Genomic DNA, 24213 nt, shown 5'->3' with positions numbered 1-24213 from the left:
TTGTAAGAAAAGGCAGAGCCTTTTATGAGCGTTTATAATGAAAATACCGCAACAGTGACTACATATTGCAAATATCAGATTCTCAACTGGGAGAAATGGTCTCTGCACCTTACACTGTAAATTGATGCTGTGATGCAGTAATGGTAAATTACAGAAGAGTTGGAAACCAAGTAGGAGCACATCATTCAGATAGTAGTGAAAGAATATCAGGCAACTACTAATTACAAATAGGAAATGTAGGTGAACATTCAAAGATAAAAAAAATACTGTAAATAGTACAAATGACGAATTTGAATCAAAATGATTAGATACTGTTGATCAATATAAGTATGTAATGGGAAGGACACCAATGAGAAGATGATAACCAGTGGCACAGGATACATTGTTGCAACATACACACATAATAGAATAAGATATTAAATTATCCGTGTGAGGACAAAGCAGCCACATACTTATGCTGACCTTATATTCACATAGTGATGAAGGACTGACGTCCAGAGCCTATAGTGATTTAAAGATCCCCGGGCAGCTTGTTTTATCTGCAAATATATTAACACCAGTCCACGCATATAAATCACAACTATATCAATGGAATGTCAGGAATGAACATCACTTACACAGATGTGGGTACAGAGACCATGTGAACAATGTCAGCCAAATGTTTGTCACAAATAGGCTACAATATTATATTATACAGGTTGACTCCACAGCTTAACGCCACATTTTGGCTGCAAAGTCCAGATCGTAGGATGCCCAGAAGAATCAGAAGATGCCAGGAGTAGTGAGTTAGGGATTCTCCTTATTGTTCTGGTATGAAAGATTAAACCTACTAAAAGGGTATGGTGACTGAAGATAATTTGCACTGGCAATTTAAACATTAAAAATACCCAACATCAATATTGCATGGAGAGTATGAGCCTAAGAAAGTAAACTTTATTGCAGTAAAGAAATGATAATGTTACCCCTAAGAAACTTACAACAAGCGAATCTCTGGGAAATGACTAGATACAGAAAATATTAAGATACAGCCATCCTGAAAAAAAGAACAAAAAGAAAACAACATTGCTTAGACAACCAGAGATTCGATATTGCACCCACAAACCACAAAGTTACAAAGGTCAGATTAGGGTTAGACAATCCCAGACAATCTTGATCTGGTATACTCTCAGATGGACAATCAGCATTAATATTGGTGTAATAATAAAACAATAAAAAGATCTAGAAAGTTCTATATCCAATACAAAAATATACTGTTTTGCACTTAAAGAACCACTATAGTGGGGGGCGGGGCCTGACTGCCAAGATGGCCGGACGTGCTCCATGAGGGCTCCCATGCCATCGAGCACCTATATGACAATCCAGTGCAATCCAACCATGCCAGCAGCTCAAAGTGCCCAGAAATCGGTGCGGGATCACACGGGGAACATAATGATACTTCTCCCTGACCGACAGGCCAAAAGAGCAACTTTACCGACCATGCGGCCTACACCGGAGCGGAGCCTGAGGCGAGGGGGAGGCGGCCGATCCCCCAGCACGGGTCCTGCTCACACGTCTCACTCGGAGGTTGCCCCGCTGCCCCCCCCTCTGGACCGGCGGGGGATATCCCGGTCCTCGATGGGGACGATCACCCCCACAACGCGACTCACCAAAGCGTTTAAACCCACACGAGCACGGGAATACAGGGGAGCAATCAAGATGGAGGCAAGAAATACCCTCATCACACCGCCCAAGTGCACCCTGACATTCTTTTACCGGCTCCACGACATCCTAAGGCTACACACAAAGGGTCGGTACCTTAAACAAGCGATGCAATGTGTAGCGGCATGGGTCCGCCCAGCTACTCGACGCCTTCTGAGTGGAGGCCCCTACCGAGCTTCCAGACAGCGCTTTCCTCAAAGCTCGATGCAGCGGGTAACGCCGACAAGCCTCCCGGGCGCCGGCAGTCGCCCTCCTACGTACCATGACGAGACCAAGCCTGCACATCTTACCTATAATTCGGCAGCGCCGGAATTCTACGGCCAAAGAGGTACAACTCAGCGCTCATACACACGAGCAAACGACCGCAAGGCCTACTGGAAAGCAACACAGCCTCTAACTGGTGGCGGACTCGGACGGGGAATCTTTTGAGGACGTACTGGTGGCGAACCCCTGCAGTGGCACCGACACCGCAAGTACCCATGGCCCACTTATCGAGCCTCAAGGGTGGGCATCGGCTGACTGGGATACCAGGCACCAGAGGTGGACTGTACTTATGGAGGGACAACACATGGTCCTATAGTATTCATGCCGATATACTCATACTCACTGATGATTAACCAAGCAAAATAGACTCTATAATGTACATAGTGCTGGTTTGAGATTAACAATTACTTTTCTTGTATTAATATTCCTGTAAGCCTGTTTCACAAGCCTGTTCTCTAAGCCTGTTCTACGCTTAGTTTGCTTGATCTACTGTCTAAAATCGTCAGGAACTGTTGGTATATAATTGCTGGATCAGACTAGCTAACACTGTACATCATGCATACTATGAGACACACGCGTCCACATTATTTTGTTTAATTAACCATGCTACGCATAGGCAATCCTGAGCACATACCCATATATTCCCTAGCCTCTCCACTCTGGAAGACAGAGCCAAATACGGGCAATTATGCTAATATGTCTAATATCTAACTCTTGACAAGTCAGGCAATGTTTCCCTGTACATAATCGCCACTGAACATGGTGAAATAGTACCAAGTTTCATATTTTACTGTTTAACTGCCTAATAACTAAACTGAGCAAAGTGATCGTCCCATCGGGAACAAGCATCTACCCTAGCACCCTCAGATAAGCATTTCCAACACTCTTATATTGCATACCTTGGAGATAAGCCTGTTTAATCTTTTATATTCTAGTTAAGCTTAGCATTATACTGTTGTTTACTCTTATATAACATAAAAAATGTGCACAGTCTTACCATGCCAAATGATTGTACATCTATGCTTATGAAAACTCTGGCATTTGCTATTGTGGCATTGCTAGTATAAAATGTACCTTGTCTAATTAATGCACAACAAAATAAAGAATTTAAAAAAAAAAAAAAGAACCACTATAGTGCCAGGAAAACAAAATCGTTTTCCTGGCACTATAGTGTTAATAGGTCCCCCCCACCCTCATGGCCCCCCTCCCGTCGGGCTCAAGAGGGGTTAAGGGGTTAAACACTTACCTTTCTCCAGCGCCAGGCTCCCTCGGCGCTGGGGACTCTTCTCCCTCTTCCGACGTCATCCGCCAAATGCCCATGTGTGGCAAGAATCAATGCTTTATTATGGACGGCAGCGTCTTCTCACTCTGAAAATCACAATGAGAAGCGCCTCTAGCGGCTGTCAGTGAGAGCCACTAGAGGCTGGATTAACCCTAATGTAAACATAGCAGTTTCTCTGAAACTGCTATGTTTACAGCTGCAGGGTTAACCCTAGATGAACCTGGCTCACAGACCACTTCATTGAGCTGAAGTGGTCTGGGTGCCTATAGTGGTCCTTTAATTTCACCACATCTGATGACCTCTGTACCCTGGCTTTGCCGATGAATTTATTGGCCTGGTGAGCATAAAATTCAAATCTAGGCCTGCTTAATGGGACACTATAATCAATGAAGTGGTCAGGGTGCCAGGTCCCTCAGGTTTTAACCCTTCACATGTAAACATAGCCGTTTACATTGCAGGGTTAATCCAACCTCTAGTGGCTGTCTTCCAATTCGCATGCAGTGTGCAGAACGTCCAAAGGAAAGCATTAAGAAATGTTTTCATATGGACTGTTAGAATGCGCTGACGTCGGCGGGGGGAGGAGACGTCACCAGTGCCGAGGGAGCTCGGCACTGCATTAAGGTAAGCTGCTGAAGGGGTTTTAACCCCTTCAGCGCCACAGGAGGGGGACCCTGAGGGTGAGGGTCCCCCAAGGATAACATAGTGTCAGGAAAACGGGTTTGTTTTCCTGACACTATAGTGATCTTTTAAGCAGACTCCTTCCAAACATCTGTGAAGGACAGGAAAAAAAGACTGCCTGATGGGTACGGGGTGGATCTAGTTAAATCGAGTTCTGTCCTTTCTGCTGTGAGTGGGTATAAAGTGATGCTCTCATAAAAAGGATACTTAAATGTCTAGCTGGTAAATGTGACAACATTGTCATTTTTTTTCTCATGTTGTTAGTTCCTGGCCATTTTCTCTGCCAGGAAGCACCATTGCTATTGCATAAAACTGGGATCTTCCACAAACCCATTGCCTATTTGATTGCTATTCCTAATATTCGATTACTATTCAATTACATTTCATAGACTTTTTATTGTGCATAGTGTGAGAAGATGCCAGGGCAATGTCAGGATGTTGCAGAGCAAACTCTGAAAGGTCCTACATGAAACACAGTCCCTAATTTGTCTCGTGTAGATATATTGTTGCATTGGATTTAGTTTTTTTACTTTTTATACAAACATTTCTTGTTTTAAATAAAACCTAATAAAATGATAGCTACAGCCTGTCTGCTGCTTCTGTTATCTCTTTGGTTCCAACAGAAGCAGAAGAAAACCTCCCTGACTGAGTGACAACCAGGGAGGTGTTTTTCCCCCAATTTCTATAGAATGTGATATTTCTATAAACTGTTACACATATGAGAGCTTTTAGACAAATATATGACGGCTAAAGTATTTGTGTGAAATATTCCTTTTATAGAACCATTATTTATACTACTCCCTTAAAGTATCAGGAAGGATGCTAATGAGCAGACATATGTTTATCATGGAGATAGACTGTGGAATGTTCTGCACTAAGCTTAATAGTGTCTAGATAGTAAGACACTGCTGCAGACTTAAAGGAGTCTAAAGATCATTGTAGGAGGGTTAAAGATAGTGTTATTGGGAAAAATGCCAAGTCAGCTTAGTATTATTTTTAAAAGGTATTTTCACCATCATGTGCCAGAGAGAGAACCGTATTTGTGCAGTAATTGCTGTATATAAATGTATTTTTTAAAAAAGTATATATGCATTAAAGGTAACCAGTATATATTAAGCACACTCTCTAAAACCCTTTAAATAGCACATATTTTTAGTATCACTATAATGTCCTTATCTGCCAATATCAAGGCCTTTTATTACAATGTAGTGAAACTCAGATTGGAACTACAAACAAGCCTATCCGTATTGATTTGGCAAACATTTCATATCCTAACAAACCCATGTGAGCGCATAACTCTACATTACATTTGTAATACAATACTGACTGTTTAGATAACACGGGTAAACAATCAGAAAGTTTTTGGAATACAAGATAGAAGATGGCTTGATTTAGGGTATATTTGTGTTAGTAGGTTCTGTAGGCTGTAAGTATAAGTCAGATTCCAGGAGTTATTATTCTCCAGGCATACTGCACGTTGACTTCCTGCATGTATATCCGCTGCCTTAGAAACGGTTAATCAAGGTTCAGACACCAGTCAGTATCCTTGGGCACAACACTTGATGATATACACAAGGCTACCTTCATAGATGTTGTTTACCTGCAATATGTTGGCACGATATAAATGATGATAATAGTAATAGGCTTTATGTCACTAGCATATCTATATTCTGACAAACCATGAAACCTGTAGATAAGTCCGGGTCAAAGACATCCCTCCGGCCCAGTTCAATGTGCTTTATAGGGGGTAGGATATATGTTTGCTCCATAGACCGTTTCAGGGGTCACTGTGTACATCCAAACAACATCCTGACATACATCAGAAAAAAGTGATATTACATAACATTATCCAGAGAATTGTGCTGCAGAGCCCCCTCTCTCCTCTCCTTACTCAAGAGTCAACACTGACAAAGATGAGCAACATTGGTTTGGAGAGAGATAATGTATTGACTGCCAATGTGGGTCTGCGTATAAAAATATTTTTATATATATATATATATATATATTTTTTTTTTTTTTTAACATTCTTTATTTTTTGTAGTGCAAAGCAAGCCATAGCTTGAACATTTCTCTTGAAAATAAATGTAAACATTTTCTTGACATTCAACGATAACTATATCGTTGAATGTCAAGAATACTGCATTTTTTTTGTTTATATAGAAAATACAGCAGGAGCACTGATCTATTTCTGAGTAACTAAGAGAAGAATTCATAAGCTAGAACATAGAACTGTATATAAGATAGATACGTTAACCACTGGGTACCATGTTACATATGTAATAGAGGACTCTAGCAGAGATTAAACAGCCTAGACATTAAAGATATTTATTTGTGCCTTTGTGTGTAGAAGGTACTGGCTCTTTTTTGTGTAAAATAGAATAATTTCCTATTGGCAATATTCTATAATTTCCTCCCTCTCCCCATCCTTGAAAAAAAATGCTCAGAGTGTATCAAATGAAATTTTTATTTACAGTAATCCATCACTGGGCTATTCTCCCCTGCTAGGCACACCAATGTCTTGCATCACAAGAGACATGTGAGGTTCCGATCAAAGGCCTCTTATAGAGAGGCCTTTGATTGGAGGATTTAACCAGCTCAGAGTGCACTGGTGCGCTCTGTGCTGGCAAAAGGAGGGAGGGAATGGAGGAGGAGGTAAGTGAGGGATTAAACAAAATTGTGAAGGGGGGAAATAGGGGAGGAAAGAGCTCCTCGCTTGCATTCTCTGCCTACAAGGGAGAAGCTGTTACATCTGTTAGCTGCAGTGCACGCTGCCAACAGACTTTTTTTCTAATTGACATTGGGTAGCCTGGAACAGCATTCTGGTCTCCCTAAGTCTTGTATGCTGGGGATACAACTTGCCCCAGCACACAATTAAAATTCTCTCTTGATGTGCAATATAGTTACATAGTTACATAGTTAGATAGCTGAAAAGAGACTTGCGTCCATCAAGTTCAGCCTTCCTCACACCTGTTTTTTGCTGTTGATCCAAAAGGCAAAAAAAAACAAAAAAACAAAAAAAAAACCAGTTTGAAGCACAATTTTGCAACAAGCTAGGACAAAAAAATCCTTCTTGACCCCAGAATGGCAGTCAGATTTATCCTTGAATCAAGCAGTTATTACCCTACATTGAAAGATTATATCCTTGAATATTCTGTCTTTGCAAGTATGCATCTAGTAGCTGTTTGAACATCTGTATGGACTCTGATAAAACCACTTCTTCAGGCAGAGAATTCCACATCCTGATTGTTCTTACAGTAAAAAAACCTTTCCTTTGCCTTAGACGAAATCTTCTTTCTTCCAGTCTAAACGCATGGCCTCGTGTCCTATGTAAAGTCCGGTTTGTGAATAGATTTCCACACAATGGTTTGTATTGGCCCCGAATATATTTGTATAATGTTATCATATCCCCTCTCAGGCGACGTTTTTCTAAACTAAATAGGTTTAAATTTGTTAACCTTTCTTCATAGCTGATATGTTCCTTTCCTTTTATTAATTTTGTAGCCCGCCTCTGCACTTTTTCTAGTGCCATGATATCCTTCTTTAGAACAGGTGACCAAAATTGCACAGCATATTCAATATGTGGTCTTACCAGTGATTTATAGAGAGGCAAAATGATATTCTCGTCCCGAGAATGAATGCCCTTTTTCATGCATGACAATACCTTAGTGGCCTTGGCCACTGCTGATTGACATTGCACATTGTTGCATAGTTTGTTGTCTATAACAATTCCCAAGTCCTTTTCGTGTGTTGTTATCCCTAATTCACTTCCATTAAGGGTATACGTTGCTTGTGTATTCTTTACGCCGAAGTGCATAACTTTGCATTTTTCAACATTAAATTTCATCTGCCATTTGAGTGCCCAGTCCTCCAGTCTATCTAAATCCTTCTGCAGCAAAGTAATATCTTGCTCACATTGTATTATTTTACAAAGTTTTGTGTCATCTGCAAACACTGAAACATGACTTTCAATGCTGTCTTCAAGATCATTTATAAAAATGTTAAATAGAAGGGGTCCCAGAACAGACCCCTGAGGGACACCACTTGCCACCTCTGTCCAGCTTGAAAATTTACCATTAACGACAACTCTTTGTATTCTGTTTTTAAGCCAATGTTCTACCCAAGAACAAGCATTTTCATCGAGACCGATTTCCTTGAGTTTGAACACTAATCTTTTGTGTGGAACTGTATCAAATGCCTTGGCAAAATCCAAATAGATCACATCCACTGCAACACCCTGATCTATACTTCTACTTACTTCTTCGTAGAACGCAATCAAGTTAGTTTGACATGACCTGTGCTTCATAAAACCATGCTGATTTTTGCTGATAACCATATTCTTCTCAAGGAATTCTTGAATATTATCCCTTAATAACCTTTCAAATATTTTACCAGCCACAGAAGTTAAGCTCACAGGTCTATAATTTCCAGGCAAGGATTTTGAACCCTTTTTGAATATAGGAACCACATCTGCCTTCCTCCAATCCTCCGGAACACTTCCTGAAAGAAAAGAATCTTGAAAGATTAAAAACAGAGGTTCACTTATTTCTACACTTAGTTCCTTAAGTACACTTGGATGGATACCGTCAGGCCCTGGAGCTTTGTTTATATTAACTTTCTTTAGTTGCTGCAGCACATTGTCTTGAGTTAACCAATTACAATTATTCTGCAAGTTTTTAGTAGCAATCATTTGCACATCTATTGCCATGGGTTCTTCTTTAATATATACGGAGGAGAAATAGTTATTTCGAATTCCTGCCTTTTCTTGGTCTTCATTAACTAACACCCCCGTTTCAGTTTTAAGTGTACCTATACTTTCATTTTTGGGTTTTTTGGAATTTATGTACTTAAAAAATGCTTTGGGGTTTGTTTTGCTCTCTTTAGCTATCATTTTTTCATTTTGAAGTTTAGCAAGTTTAATTGCCTTTTTGCACGCATTATTTGCTTTCTTATATCTTTTATAAGATGCATCTGATTTGTCTGATTTAAATGCTTTAAATGCCCTTTTCTTATTTTTAATCTCTTGTTTTACTTCTCTACTGATACCGGAGAAACTGACGGAAGCGAAGCACAGAGAGATGGACACAGGTTTCTTCAGGAAGGAAGAGATTCTTTATTGGATCACCGATCGGGACTCAGAGGGACTAACGTCACCAAAATACAACAAGATCTGAGCCCCGGACAATAGTGCAGGCTCCTTATATAGGCACATAACTCCTCCCATATTAAGCTCCACCCGCACATTCTCTTGACCAATCAATACAAATAAGAATTAACTTCCTGCTTGACCGCATGGCTTGTCCAGCACAATGGAGGAGGGGAATACTACATCCTGTATTCTTGCACATGCTCCGTACACTACTGATCGTATCTTGCCTCGTGCAACCAACTGATCGATACGTCAGCATATGCACGTACACATGCCACGTGGTAATCTCTGCCTACTAAATTTATTTTTACCGAGATTCCACCACATTCCCCCCTTTGATGCCTCTTGATATTTCACAATTACTTGAGGCATCACTTAACCTTAGTTTGCATACACCGCAAGTTACCCTGAACCAGACCAGACTTATCTTATGATGTGAATCTTCAACACTCATCTTCCTGCATTGGTTCTCCCTGATCTAGAGCCTCATATTTATAAATTGCCATTATCTGTGCAGCAGCCTTCCTCTCTGCTATATTTTCTATCAGGCTTTGCACAGACCTAACTACTAAGGGTATAAGACACGGCAGGAGTAGACACAACATTAAAATCAGTAGGACTCCACCTACCACTGCCTTAAGCCCCCCAAACCACTCATACCAGCTACCAAACCAACTACTTGGATTGTACCCTTTCCATACCTGAGTAGGCACATGCGCTAGTTTAACCATATGGCTAGTAAGCTCAGCTATTGCTTGCCCTTCGTCATCTATTTGAAGACAGCAATTGCTCAGGTTAAACTTCCCACATACACCTCCCTCTACTGCCAAAAGGTAATCCAAGGCTAATCTATTTTGGTAGACTGCTGTCCTCATCCTGGTATTATGCTTCGCTAGAAGATTGAGCGCTTGTGATGTCTCGTTAGTAATAATCTCAACCACCGCCTGTAATCTTATAATACGGTTGAGCATATAAATAGGGGTTCTATAACCAAAGGTACCATCTTCTGCCCACGTGGCTGGCCCATAATAATCTATAATACGCTGGGGAGGCCATTCATTATCTTCCCAGGCGCCTATCTCTATGGGTCCCCTTTTCTTCCTATGATTCACATCATATACTTTAACACTTAAAGTCTCAACTGTTCCAATCGGTAACAAGAAGAAGGATGGTTTGAGCATACCCAACACACATGCCCCTTCCCAGTCCTGTGGCAACTCCGAATAGGCTTTCTTACCACAGATCCAGTACAAATTTGCTGGGGCTCTCCAGGTAGATGTGATGGATAAATCAAACCACACATCCTTTAAATTGGCGTATCTAGCAAACGGGTTAGATGGTTCTGAGACATTTGAAGCCGACCACCAAGTTGTATTCTTTGTATCATCATCATAAGCTTTTTGCGCTAGACAAGTTAATTCTCCTACAGAAGTATTATACATTATTCCTTTCCTTGCTATGCAAACATAACCTATGATGGAGGTCTTTAATCTCCACTCAGATTTACCTCTAACACTCATATGATAATCGGCTTGTGTAGATATTAATTGGTCAACTGCCTCAGAACCGGACATTACCTCCTTTGCTTCCCAAGGCCATTGGTCTCCCATGTTAGTACCTCCACACACATAGCAGTTGGTAACATTAAGACTACCGGCAATACTTTCGGCTAAATCAATGAACAGGTTTTTAGCATTATGGGGGATCTTATTATCTATGCTCATCTCTTCATAAAAGGAATGGTATACTTGATGAGTTTGGGAGGATACCGTATCAGTCTCTATCCCTATAAACAATACTGTCCCAGGATCTAAACCCGTCCCGTATATTTGAAACCCAAATAAATTGCCATACTTGTCTAAGAACTTGTCGGGGTTATTTATAAGTATATGGACTGGATTGCATTCCATAGACTTACAATATGGGCTGGTAGGCAACTTAGTCACTATCATGTCTTTGTCTACTGTCTGTCCCCAAGTTGCCCACCCCACACAAGACCAATATGGGCAAAAGTTATAGTCTCTATTTGGGCATCTAGGACTCACATATTTATTTTTACTACTGGGACAAATATATTTATCATTAGACCCATACGTCCTCTCCCATCTAAGATCCCCACATACATTCCACGGCTTTCTACCACTTGATATCGCCTTACACGCATCAAATAGCAGAACACCCGAAGAATGTACGGATTCTAACACCGTCTTATTAATTAGGGTCCCCTGAGGATCTCCATTCCTGAGAGTCAACCAAATTGTACGAGGTTGATACTCCGGACTGAAGCACTTAGGTTCTCCTACTCCTAAATGGCACACACTATATTCTATATTTAGGTATCTACATCTCGATACATCGCCTTTACACTCGTATTGTGAATGCCAAACTAGGGTTTGGGAAATATGGTTACCTGTTCTTGTAGTCTTAATGCATACCTCACAGCTAGGAGTGTCGGTACCTCTACCTTCCTGAATATAAAAATACACATAAATAAACATTATCATCAACACATCTTTCGCCGTCATCCTCAGTCTTCGTCCGTGCGAAGGCACCTCAGCTTCCAGGATGTACGGGCTGCAGGGAATGGAGTTCTGCTCGTCTTCACAGGAGTCCCTTCGAGACTTTCCCTGGCTTATATACTATACGTCGGTGGGCGGACAGGCTTTATTATGGCCTTCTCACTCACGCACCAAATCCCTTGAAACAATAAAATTTTGTAATCCACACAAGTTCCTCGTTACTCCGACTGAGTCGTGCGTTTTAACCGGATCTTGCAGGGATTCTCTGGATCTGCTGTAACTTGCCAAGAATCGACTGCTGCTGGTTTAACCCTGGAGTGATGTATCCACGGAGTCACTTCGGCTACTTTTATCGCTGTAGGGGTAGACAAAAGAACAACATAAGGACCTCTCCACTTGGGCCCTAACGGTACATTATTCCACTCTTTAATCCACACTTGATCTCCTGGATGGTAACTATGAACAGGGGGATAAATATTCACAGGTAATCTATCTTGTACCCATTTCTGTACCTCCTCCATAGTCTTACCCAACTCTACAACCTGCTGCCGGGTAATTCCTTCTCCCAACTGACTCAAATCCCCCCTTAAGTTACCAAGTACGGGAGGTGGTCGCCCATACATGATTTCAAAAGGAGAGAGGCCCATCCTTCTGGTAGGGGTACTGCGGATTCGCAATAAAGCTATGGGTAAGAGAACGTTCCACTTAAGTTGGGTTTCCTGACACATTTTAGCCAACTGATTCTTAATAGTTCTATTCATTCTCTCTACCTTACCAGAACTCTGGGGTCTATATGCCGTATGAAGCCTCCACTTTATACCAAGCATATGAGTCAGTTGTTGTAGGCACTGATGAACAAAAGCTGGACCATTGTCCGATCCTATAGAACAGGGTAGTCCATATCGGGGTATTATTTCTCGTAACAGGAATCTCACAACTTCTCCTGCTTTCTCTGTACGAGTAGGACATGCTTCTACCCAGCCTGAATAGGTGCACACAATTACCAGCAGGTAACGATGTCCACCCGATTTAGGCATCACTGTAAAGTCAATTTGTAAATCGGACATGGGGAGTCCCCCCATAAACTGGACTCCTGGTGGCTTTACTGGTCCTTGTCTTGCATTATTTTTAGCACACGTTACACATCTTCGTACAATGGCCTGAGTCAAGTTGGACAATCTTGGTATGTAGAAATGTTTTCTGAGAGATTCTTCTGTGCTGTCTCTCCCAGAATGTGTCCCGTTGTGATAATTTTGGACAATTTCTACCGCTAGTGATGCTGGTATGACTATTCTTCCATCTTCTAGCTGATACCACTTGTTCTCCAAATACTTTCCAGGTTCAGTCTTTAACCACTCCTCTTCTTGAGCTGTATAAACTGGAGTCCATTGAGACAGTGGAGTTGGTATAAGAGCAGCTATATGCCCCACATATTCCTGTCTTCCTGATTCAGCGGCACGCTTAGCTGCACTATCTGCCATCCGATTTCCTTTGGTTACATCACCATCTCCTCTCAGATGTGCTCGACAATGTATGATACCGACTTCTTTCGGCTCCCACACTGCTTCCAATAGTTGTAGGATTTCAGCTGCGTACTTGATTTCTTTTCCTTCTGAATTCAGTAGTCCTCTTTCTTTATACAAAGCTCCGTGGGCATGAGTGGTTAAAAACGCATATTTGGAGTCCGTGTAGATATTCACTCTCAAACCTTCAGCCAATTGTAACGCTCGTGTGAGTGCAATTAGTTCTGCCTTCTGTGCCGATGTTCCTTTTGCCAGTGGCCGAGCTTCTATCACCTTGTCTATTGTTGTTACTGCATATCCTGCATAGCGGATCCCTTCTTTCACATAACTACTGCCGTCGGTATAATATTGAACATCAGGGTTCTGGATGGGAAAATCACGAAGATCTGGTCTACTTGAGAATACTTCATCCATTACTTCCAAACAATCATGTTGACTTTCAGTAGGTTGTGGCAAAAGGGTAGCTGGATTTAAGGTGTTTACAGTCTCTAAATGCACTCTTGGGTTTTCACACAACATTGCTTGATACTTGGTCATACGGCTGTTACTAAACCAATGATTTCCTTTGTAATCCAACAACGTCTGTACTGCATGTGGAACTCGTACATAAAGTTCTTGACCCAGAGTGAGTTTATCGGCTTCAGCTACTAGCAGGGCGGCTGCAGCTACGGCTCTTAGACAAGGTGGAAGTCCGCTGGCCACTGCATCCAATTGCTTAGACATGTAGGCAACAGGTCTTTGCCATGATCCCAAGTACTGTGTCAATACTCCCACAGCCATTCTTCTTTGCTCATGTACATACAGGTAGAATGGTCGTGTGTGATCAGGTAGACCTAATGCTGGGGCACTCATCAAAGCCTTCTTCACATCTTCAAATGCCGTTTGCTGTTCTTGAGTCCATAAGAAGGGGTCGTGCTCTGTACCTTTGATAGCTGCATACAGAGGTTTTGCCAGTATCGCGTAGCTGGGAATCCATATCCTACAGAAGCCTGCTGCCCCCAAGAATTCTCGCACTTGTCTTCTATTCTTGGGTATCGGTATTTGGCACACAGCTTCTTTTCTCTCTGGCCCCATAATTCTTTGACCTTCAGAGATATGGAATCCCAGATATTTGACAGTTGGCAAACACAACTGAGCCTTCTTTCTAGACACCTTGTATCCTGCCTTCCAGAGAATGTGTAGTAGATCGTGCGTTGCTTGCTGACATATTTCTTTTGTAACTGCTGCTATCAACAAGTCATCTACATACTGTAACAATACACACTCTCCTGGGATGGACTCGAAATCCAGTAGATCTTGACTTAGAGCTGAACCAAATAGGGTAGGTGAATTTTTAAACCCTTGGGGCAGTCTTGTCCAGGTCATTTGGCGTTTTGAGCCCGTTACAGCGTTCTCCCATTGGAAAGCGAAAATACATTGACTTTCTGCGGCAATTCGGAGGCAAAAGAAGGCATCTTTGAGGTCTAAGACTGTAAAGTAAGTAGCCCCGCCCGGAATTAAAGCAAGCAGGTTATATGGATTGGGTACAACTGGATGTATACTAACAACCGCATCATTGACTGCTCTCAAGTCCTGCACAGGTCGATACTCATCTGTACCGGGCTTTTGAACAGGCAGCAATGGGGTGTTCCAGGGGGAAGTACAGAATTTTAGGATACCATACCGTATGAACTTATCCAGATAAGATTGGATGTTCTTCTTAGCCTTCTGCGGGATGTGGTATTGTCTTAGGCTCACTGGATAAACCCCAAGTTTTAGTTCAATTTTAATAGGTGGAATATTGCGGGCCAGTCCTGGTGGGTTGTTCTCTGCCCAAACTCCTGGTATGTTGAATAAGGACTCATCACTCCTAGGGTTTTGGCTAGTCAACGCTGTATAAAGTCGCCACTCTTCTTCCTTTGGTACGGATAATGTCATAATACCTGAAGGTCCATTAAACTTTAAGGATGTTGTTCCATTTGGTAGGAACGTAATCTGTGCTTGTAATTTTGATAGCATATCACGTCCCAGCAATTGGACTGGACATTCAGGCATATAAAGGAATTGATGTTTTACTACGTGGCCTCCCAATGTACAGAGTCGACTTTTAAGAACCGGTTTTGCAGCACTTCTTCCAGTTGCTCCTATTACAGTAATAGTCCTTCCAGATGGAGGAGCAACTAGATTAGTCACCACTGAATGTTCAGCACCAGTGTCGATCATGAACGCACTCCTTTTTCCCCCTATTGATACATCGACCATAGGCTCCGCTCGACCAAGGGGGATGGAGCCCGGTCGGTATCAATAGTCCTCCATGACCGTGTCAGCCAATCCTACAAAGTCCCTGCCTTCTCTATCGCGGGACCTTTGCGCTGCTGGGAAATACCTATCTTCCCTAACACTTCCTCTATTCCCATTGCTCCCTCTATTACCATTACTCCCTCCGGGGCCTCCTCTACCTCTCGCTCTGCCTCTAAAGTTTCCGTAACCTGCCCTGGGTTGGTCTCTCTCGTACTGCTCTCTTTGTGGACATTCGTTCCTCCAATGCCCTTCTTCCTTGCAATACGCGCACTGATTCCTACTCAAAGGCTCCCTACTCCATCTACTATCGCCTCTATCTGGGCCCCGTCTATCTACGCCTGCGATCGCTACCGCTAGCATGTCTGCCTTTCTACGCATCTTGCGCTCTTCCTCTTTCTTACTTTCTGTTTCCCTATTCATATACACCTTATTCGCTACCTCCATTAGTTGGGTGATGGACATACCTGCAAACCCTTCTAACTTCTGTAGCTTGCGCTTAATATCTCCGTAAGCTTGGCTGACAAAGGCGGAGTTCACCATTCGGGAATTATCTGCGTCTTCCGGATTAAAGCGGGTATACAAGCGGTATGCCTCCAATAATCGGTCATAAAAGACACTGGGCGCTTCATCACTTTTCTGAATCACCTCAACTGTCTTCGACATATTAATGGCTTTCTTTCCTCTGGCTTTCATGCCAGCAATTATAGCGTCTCTATAGGCTCTGAGTTGAACCATATCAGCACCATTTACATTCCAATCGGGATCGGTGTTGGGATAATGTGTTGCGGCCCATGCTGATGGATTGGCTTGATTCAAAGTACGGGCTTTATTCTCTAGCGCTTTAATGGCCGCTTGATTAATTCTTGTCCTTTCCTCATTGTTAAACAAAGTCATTAATAACTGCTGGCAATCAGCCCATGTCGGGTTATGTGTCTGTACTATTGAGGTGAACAGATCAGTCATAGCTTGTGGTTTCTCAGTATACGAGGAATTGTGGGTCTTCCAATTCAAGAGATCGGTTGTCGTGAACGGGACATATACGAAGACTGGGTCAGCATGTGCCATTTGGCCTGCGGCATCGATATAGGCTGACCCGGGATTCAGACGAAGAGGCATCTGATAATGTTTTAATTGTTGGGTACCGGTCAGTTGTCGGGTTTGTATGGGGCTACGTAGAGGGGCGTCAGTTATGGGTTCCAGTCGGGGAGAAATAGGGCATGAGGATGTGGGAGCTTGGTTTTGGGAAAAGGTAGTAAATAAAACACTTCAAACCGAGCTAGAAGAAGCTTGACCGGAAGTCTGAAGTGGCGCCAAATCAGGATATTCGGATCTAATGGGGGTTGGCTCTGTTTCCGGAAGGGGAGATTTAGTACGAGAGGGGGTGGATTCTGTACTGGAGGAGGAAGCGGAAGTGGATGAGGGCAATGAGGGAAGGGTTGCAGGACTTCCTGCATTTGCGTCACTTCCTCTTAACGGAAAGTAAGGGGGCGGCAAAGGGATCTCGGACTCAGGGGGCGTGTCCAAAATGGGCCTAACACCAGTCCTAGTGGACAAACAAGTCCTAGCTACCATGAGGCGACATTGCTCCTCGTGGCATGTCTGAATCCATTTTGGCGAGTCATTTACGGCCTGTCTCCAACAATCAATATAAGGAAACTGGCCGTAAAGTTCAGGCCTACCCGATACAGCCACGTGTAAGCGCTGTACCAGAGTTGGATCCAAACTGCCACGTGGCGGCCATGCCGCAACCAAAGTAGGCCACTCCCTAGTACACAAAGTGACCAAACGTACAGGAGACATTTTAACCCCAAAATCACAAGTTTTGAATCCCTTTTTAAAATTCTTCACCATACAACCTAAGGGATCCGGAATCGTTGACTGCGACGCGCCCATACTTATCAATGGAACGTCGTTGACAACGAATACTATGCACGCGTACTATTCAACAGTCACACCCGTTTCCTCTGGCAACAGCACCACGTGGTACAGTTACCAAGTGAAACGTATACAATAACACAATAAACACTCAGGGAATTCCCGTACACACACAGCTGTTACACCAGTCACTAGATAATCAATATTATGCCCTTTGGCGAAACTATACAGTCACCCACGCTATAATTCTCTATATATGAATTACCCGTCTATAACACACCCCAGTAACATCGTCTTTTACAAATAGCGGTTACAGTACGGTTAGCATAGGTCAAAGCACAAGTTAAGGTCACAATACAATTATTAGTGGTTATGGTGTTAAACATGCAATGGACGACAATGATTAGTACTTATATACAGTGTCAGTAAATATACAGGGTTATGGTACCGTGCACTATAATACAGCAACACACTATTAACACTCTCGCTAGACGGCTGAGCTCGCGCTATCTAACAAGATATACACTTTACTAAACAATCTTTATCACATTTACAATTCCCAACTAAACTATTGGCCAGTACCTTGAATGGACTACCTAAAACTATATACACCCGTTTTGGTTAGCCACACTGCCCAAGCACCACATATAGCGAGCTAGAGGACCGAATTTACACAGACGCCTCTTAGTCGATTACTATCAAAAATCTAGTGGGTTCCAAATTTACACGCCTTCCCACTTAGCCAAGATAGGTTGAGAGCTAGCGAACCGAATTTACACAGGCGCCGCTTAGTCTCCCGGTCCCTCCGACCTAGCGAACGTAATATACACCCTAGAACGCTAGTCTAGACAAGACACCGGTGTCCGGCTAGGGCTATTTACACAGGACCCCGCCTGACTAACCAAATCAAACGGTCTGACTAAAGAGCGTTCGATTGAGCGGTGCGCCTTCGCTCCTTCCCTCCGACAGAGGGGGCAGATTCCATACACAAATAACCCCTTATGGGCCTACCGCACAATCGGTATACCCCTAGTGGGTCTGCCGTCTAAAACAGCAGTTGTCTTACCTCCTCGTTCCTGAACCTGAGTTCACACTCATCGACGGGGACACCCCAGCACTTCTTACGTAGAGGCCGATGATCTCCTGGACAACAGACTCTCAAACAGCTGTTGTTCCTCGTCAATATTAACATTAGGTGGTTTATAACATATCCCAACCAATAGTTGGTTTCCCTTCTTTTCCCCCAAGCAGATATTTACCCATAAAGCTTCCACATTTTCCTCATCGCATTCAATTTGCTTAAGAGTTGGCTTTAAATCATGGTTGACATACAAACATACCCCACCACCCTTCTTGTTTTTCCTATCCTTCCTAAATAATGTGTACCCATTTAAGTTAACTGCCCAGTCATGTGTCTCATCCCACCATGTTTCAGTTATGCCTATTATATCAAATTGTTTAGTGTATGCTAATGCCTCTAGTTCCCCCATTTTGTTATTTAGGCTCCTTGCATTAGTAAGCATACATTTAATATCATGCGTCTCTTGTTTATTTTGTGAATTACCAACATTACATAGCTTCTCTGTTCTGAGCTTGCCCCTCCCCCCGTCTCCACCCTCCTTATACTGTTCTAAAGCCCATCTCCTTTCTGTCCTATCTCCATTTTGTAGATTGCTATGACCCTCCCCCCCTACTACTAGTTTAAAATCCCCCTTCCGTTTAGGTGCAATCCATCACTACTATATAGGTTGTACCCAATCGCAAAGTCGGCCAATGTTTTAAACAATACACATCCAGACTCCAACCACCATGGCCACTTCAGAAAGCAGAAGTGGTCATTGCAGTTGGAGTAAAGTGTAAGTGTGGTTGATTTTATGGGAGTGTTTGATTAGGCATAAATGAATGTCAATAACTGTGTTTGTAAGAGAGTGAAATATAATATTTATATTGACTCCTATAGATCTGATTTAGTTATGTGACATATTCTCTATTTGATTTCTGCCATTTTTGTTTTTTAGATGATATTGGGGCCCACATGAATGTTGGCAGAACATATAAAAATTTGAACAAAAGCAAAGAAGCAGAGGATTCATATTTGGTTGCAAAATCACTTATGCCACAGGTACATAGCAGGACTCCCCTGCTTACTCCTTTTTGTTTATTTTTCTTAGTATATGGTAATGTCAATGTTAATCAATTTATGCTGTGTATTTGTTCTTTGCACATGACTGTTGACCACCACTATTATGCTTTACTCATTCAGGGTTATTTACTAAAATGAGAATTTAAGGCCAAAGTAGCTGAATGGAAAGCATAGCTGGTTTTAGAGAATTTATCCAATTTACTATTTTGACCTTCCATTTGAAATTCATTTTATATTTTATTTATTACTGGCTTTTATAAAGCACCAACATATTCCGCAGCTCTGTACAACTGGGAAAAGGACAGTACAACATAAACAGACTGATACAAAGGGTAAAGAGGGCCCTGCCTGTGAGCCGAGATCTGGCCCCTGAAGATCTTTTGTACAGAGTACTTTGCTGGATAGCCCATTAGCTTACAATCTATAGGTTAAAATGGTGAGGTGAGACCAGATGTAGCAGAGGAATTTGGATGTGATGGCAGAGAGAATGAATAGAATGATTGTGGTAACATGTGAAGGGAATGTGGAGGTGATTTACTGCGATGTGATGCAGCTGGTAGGGGATGCTACATAGCAGGGGTGCCCAAAAGTAGATTCCCCAGATGTTGTAGAACTACAACTTCCTTGATGCTTTACATGCCTTTAGAATGCATTTACGATGGCAAAGCATTATTAGTGCTTTGTTTCAGTTGCCTGTACTCTCGCTTTAGTGAATAACGTTGATTAAATTGGCTTTCATCACTAAATCCCTTGCATTTTATGATCACATTTTCTTTTTTAGACAGAAAGAATGTGTTCATTGGCTAAGTATATACACAATTCCATATTCTTTGGGGTTCATGACTTTTCTCCAAATGAAATGCTTGCACAGGAAAAGGGATATTTAATCTTTACATTGTGCAAGTTAAATTTTTAGCCAATCTATATCAGAAACTAATTTTATTTGCATTTTTCCATTTGCTGTTTTAAAGACCACACATGCCGGTATAAAAGTTCATGAGTTGCAAATATAGTGCAAATGTTTGTGGACCACACAACAAATTGCATTTTAGCACATATTGCTGATAAAATACTCTTGTCATTAATCATAAATATAAAGAAGTTAAGAAGTTCTTGCTCGTTTACCAGTCTTCATAACAGTTCTATGTATTTAATGTTTTATAAACCCGTCTGTCTATTTTTAACAGGTTATACCAGGGAAGAAGTATGCAGCACGCGTGGCCCCTAATCATCTTAATGTCTACATTAACCTTGCAAATCTTATCCGTACAAATGAGTCTCGGCTCGAGGAAGCAGATCAGTTATACAGACAAGCTATAAGCATGCGGCCGGATTTTAAACAAGCTTATATTAGCAGGTTAGCATGTTTAGTATTCGACTATCAGTTAGAAAATGTGTAAAATGTTTGACAGTTCGATGTTTTATTTCCAATAATTGGCAAAAGAAGTACAACATCCAGTTAATTGTACAATGTTTCCCAAAGTAGGAGTCTTTATCACATTAATAATCAACTATGTCATAATAATTGATACGTTAGATGTATTCAAATTCTTTGTAAAGACATGACCGATTAAATTGGCTGAATAACAAGGATGCAATGAATTAACAGAAAAAGAAGAAATCAGACATTTTATAATATATACTATTGACACTTGGCATTTTGCATGTTTAGAAAATGTCACACTTTGTGCAGCGTATAAGGGGATATAAGCGAGAACAATAAGAGTTAAACATTCTGTAATAAAAATTATCTACACTTTGTAAATACCGTCAAGGTTTTGATGTTCCCACTCTCTAACAGTGGTGGGTGAAGGTAGAGGAGATATACAGGATAGCATCAGATCTGCGAAATGTAGTAACTACTCTGGTTGGAAATGAGGGTAATTTGGCTATACTCCATTTTTTGCATGCTGTCCTTCCCGAGTGTTATCGGAACTGTGCCATTTTTGCATGATTGTATTCTGTACTTTTTTTTTTTTTTTTTCCCCTCATCCTTTTATTACATTGTTTTTTTTAATGTAAAGGAACACTGCAGGCACCATAACAACTTCACCTAAATAAGGTTATGGTGCCAGGAGGCCCTCAGGCACACGCTTACCTCACCCAACTTGTAAAATTGTAGTTTCAGCAAGCGCCGAGTGCCGCTAGGCAGTGAAGCCGCTAATTGGCTGAGAACAGTCAGCTGACGCTTTCAGCCAATCAGCGACTCCCCATTCACAAAACTGGATTAAAAAAGGTACGTTTCTTTTCAGTGCCAATTTGAGGTTTTGTTTAGGCTTTAGGGTTTTTTTTTTTTGGTTTTTTTTTATCTTTTAGATTTATTCTTGCCTTGCCAAATTTTTTTTTAATTTATGTAAATGTCTTTCATGTTTCATTACCTGTAGGGGTGAGCTACTTTTAAAAATGAACAAGCCTTTGGAAGCTAAAGAAGCGTACATGAAAGCACTGGAGCTAGATGGAATGAATGCAGACTTATGGTACAACCTCGCAATTGTTTATATTGAATTGAAAGATCCCAATGAGGCACTCAGAAACTTTAATCAAGCACTTGAATTAAATCACAAGCATAAGCTGGCATTGTTCAATTCTGCCTTACTAATGCAGGAATCAGGTATGTAACATTTATTGCCATGCAACATTTTTTTAAACTTTCCAATTCTCCTTATTTTCACATTCAGTGACTACAGTTTTAAAGTTGTGAGAATTAATTACTCGGGAGGAGAACCTGAACTTCTCAGGCCAAGAAAAGCCTGTGCAATGGCAAAATGTAGGAGGAGTATTCACTCTGGCATGAAGATCTTTAAGTACCCGTTGCTGTACTCCCTATGTTTAAACGGCCCCGCTGTGAAGACAAAAATCTGGACCAGAAGGGCTTCCTAATTCATTCCGCTTGAACGATAGAGAGCTTCCACAGGCAAACATTAGTCAGTTAGAGGTCTTTTAGAGGTGGTTGTGGTGGGTAAGGGGGACTGGCTAAAATATTGCCAAATATTATTGTTTTTTTTTTTAATGTTGGAGTATTTATTTAATGCAGGCCTGTTACCTAAATAAAATGAAAAAAGAAACAAGAAAGCACAATAAAAATAAATATATCCATATCCTACAGAATGTCAAAAAGCTGCTAAAATATTACTAGATGCTTTCCCAAATGTATCAAAAATAAAATGCAATTGAAAATTGTCAGTGCCAAATATACAGTCTGAATATAGACAGGCTTCTCAAAACAGCAGAGTATATGCAAATAATTTCTTTGAATTAGCTTTTCAAATTACTTAATATTTTTGGCTAAACTAAAATGACTTTAAAAAAAAAAAAAAAAAAAGATTTCAATATCTTTTTTTTTTTCTTTTTTTTTTTATATATATATATTTTTAATGTTTTAAACCATTTTAAATGTTTTTTCCAAAAATTTTAAATCATTTAAAAAAATATATATATCATATTAGAGGTCATCATTCGTAAACACACTTCTCAGTGGTTAAAGGAGCACTATAGTCAACATATAAAAGCAAGAAAGACAGGTCCCCTAGCCTTCTTTCTTGCGTTAATATTCGTTTCTCTCACTCTCTCATTAACTCACACTCTTGCTCACTCACTAACTCTCTCACTCACTAACTCACTTTCACACTTATTCACTTTTACTCTCGCTCTCTCTCGCTCTCTCTCGTGCTCACTCTCTCTCACACTCACTCACAAAATAAGTCTACTTACTGTTTAAAGTCAGTAGATCCTCCTGCTCAGTCTCCTGCCTTCAGCCTTCATCCTTATCTCCCACATGGTTGGCTCTGATTGCTGACAGGCTCCGGGTTACTACAGGACACAGGAGGCGCATTCACAGTGCCTCCTGTGTCCTGATAGCACGTTTGATGTCTTCAGCTAAGCGTGAAGACGTCAAATATGAGTCCTGCGCATTAGGCAGGACTTGACTCAGAAGTCCCTCTGGTGGCCGTCTGAGTGACTGCCACTGGAGATGTTCCTAGGTTCCAATATAAACACTGTATTTTTTCTGAAAATACAGTGTTTACCAGAAAAGGCTACAGGGAGCTATTGTACTCACCTGAGCAACCCCATTAAGCTGAAGTTGTTCAGGTGACTATAGTTTCCCTTTAAACGGTAATCCTGCAAATGTTCTTGCATATAGTGTCCTCATTCCAGCCATGACTTGTATATTATATTTGATAGACACTTTTCGGAAATTGTAGCTTGCGGTGTTCCACACTGTATTAGATGTCTGCAAAGTGTTAACAGAAGAACTATAAGATCTCATGTCACCTTAAATGAACATGATATAAAAGAGCATAGTTTGAGAATGTTCAGTACATTAAAGCAGTCACAATAGCATCCCACTTCAGAAGTTCCTTCTTTGTCTCCAAAAGTCTCCCCTGGGCAGATTTACTAGGTTGGAAGGATGCCTACATGAGCAACCACTGACTCCTCATGATCTGGAGATGTATTGCAAATGTGGAAAGCCAAAATTGCATGTTTTTGCCCATTTTCAGAGCCTTGTCCAGATCCATCATCTTCACAAAGCCTGGTAAACTGGTGCAGCACGTAGAGCAAGTGTGACCTTCCACTTTTACAATAGATCATAAGATCACAGGGAGTCCTTGGTTGCCTGTTTGGGCATCCTACCAACTGACCCTTCCAGGGATTTTTCAGGCTGACATCCCATAATCTGTTCAACAAAGTTAGGTAAACTTGTAAATACCAGCTTGTGCAATAATGAATGACCGTAATGGGCACTGCAAATGTTGTGGACTATGTTACCCATGATTCTCTGCCAACACATCTCATGAAAATTTTGT

The 24213-nt window shown here is 41.4% G+C and overlaps 1 protein-coding gene across 3 annotated transcripts in view; it reads left to right on the top strand.

The window, feature by feature from the left end:
• TMTC3 (transmembrane O-mannosyltransferase targeting cadherins 3) overlaps positions 1 to 24213 on the top strand; it is a 94489-nt gene that overhangs the window by 64432 nt on the left and 5844 nt on the right. For all 3 annotated transcript variants that reach the window (XM_063447126.1, XM_063447124.1, XM_063447125.1), the window contains 3 exons: positions 19284 to 19387; positions 20596 to 20765; positions 21793 to 22019. In XM_063447126.1, the coding sequence (XP_063303196.1) occupies positions 19284 to 19387; positions 20596 to 20765; positions 21793 to 22019 (501 nt within the window). The remainder of the gene's footprint in view (positions 1 to 19283; positions 19388 to 20595; positions 20766 to 21792; positions 22020 to 24213) is intronic.

Source organism: Pelobates fuscus, chromosome 3 (genome assembly GCF_036172605.1).
Source record: "Pelobates fuscus isolate aPelFus1 chromosome 3, aPelFus1.pri, whole genome shotgun sequence".
Lineage (NCBI taxonomy): Eukaryota > Metazoa > Chordata > Amphibia > Anura > Pelobatidae > Pelobates > Pelobates fuscus.
This window is presented reverse-complemented; position numbering and strand designations above follow the sequence as displayed.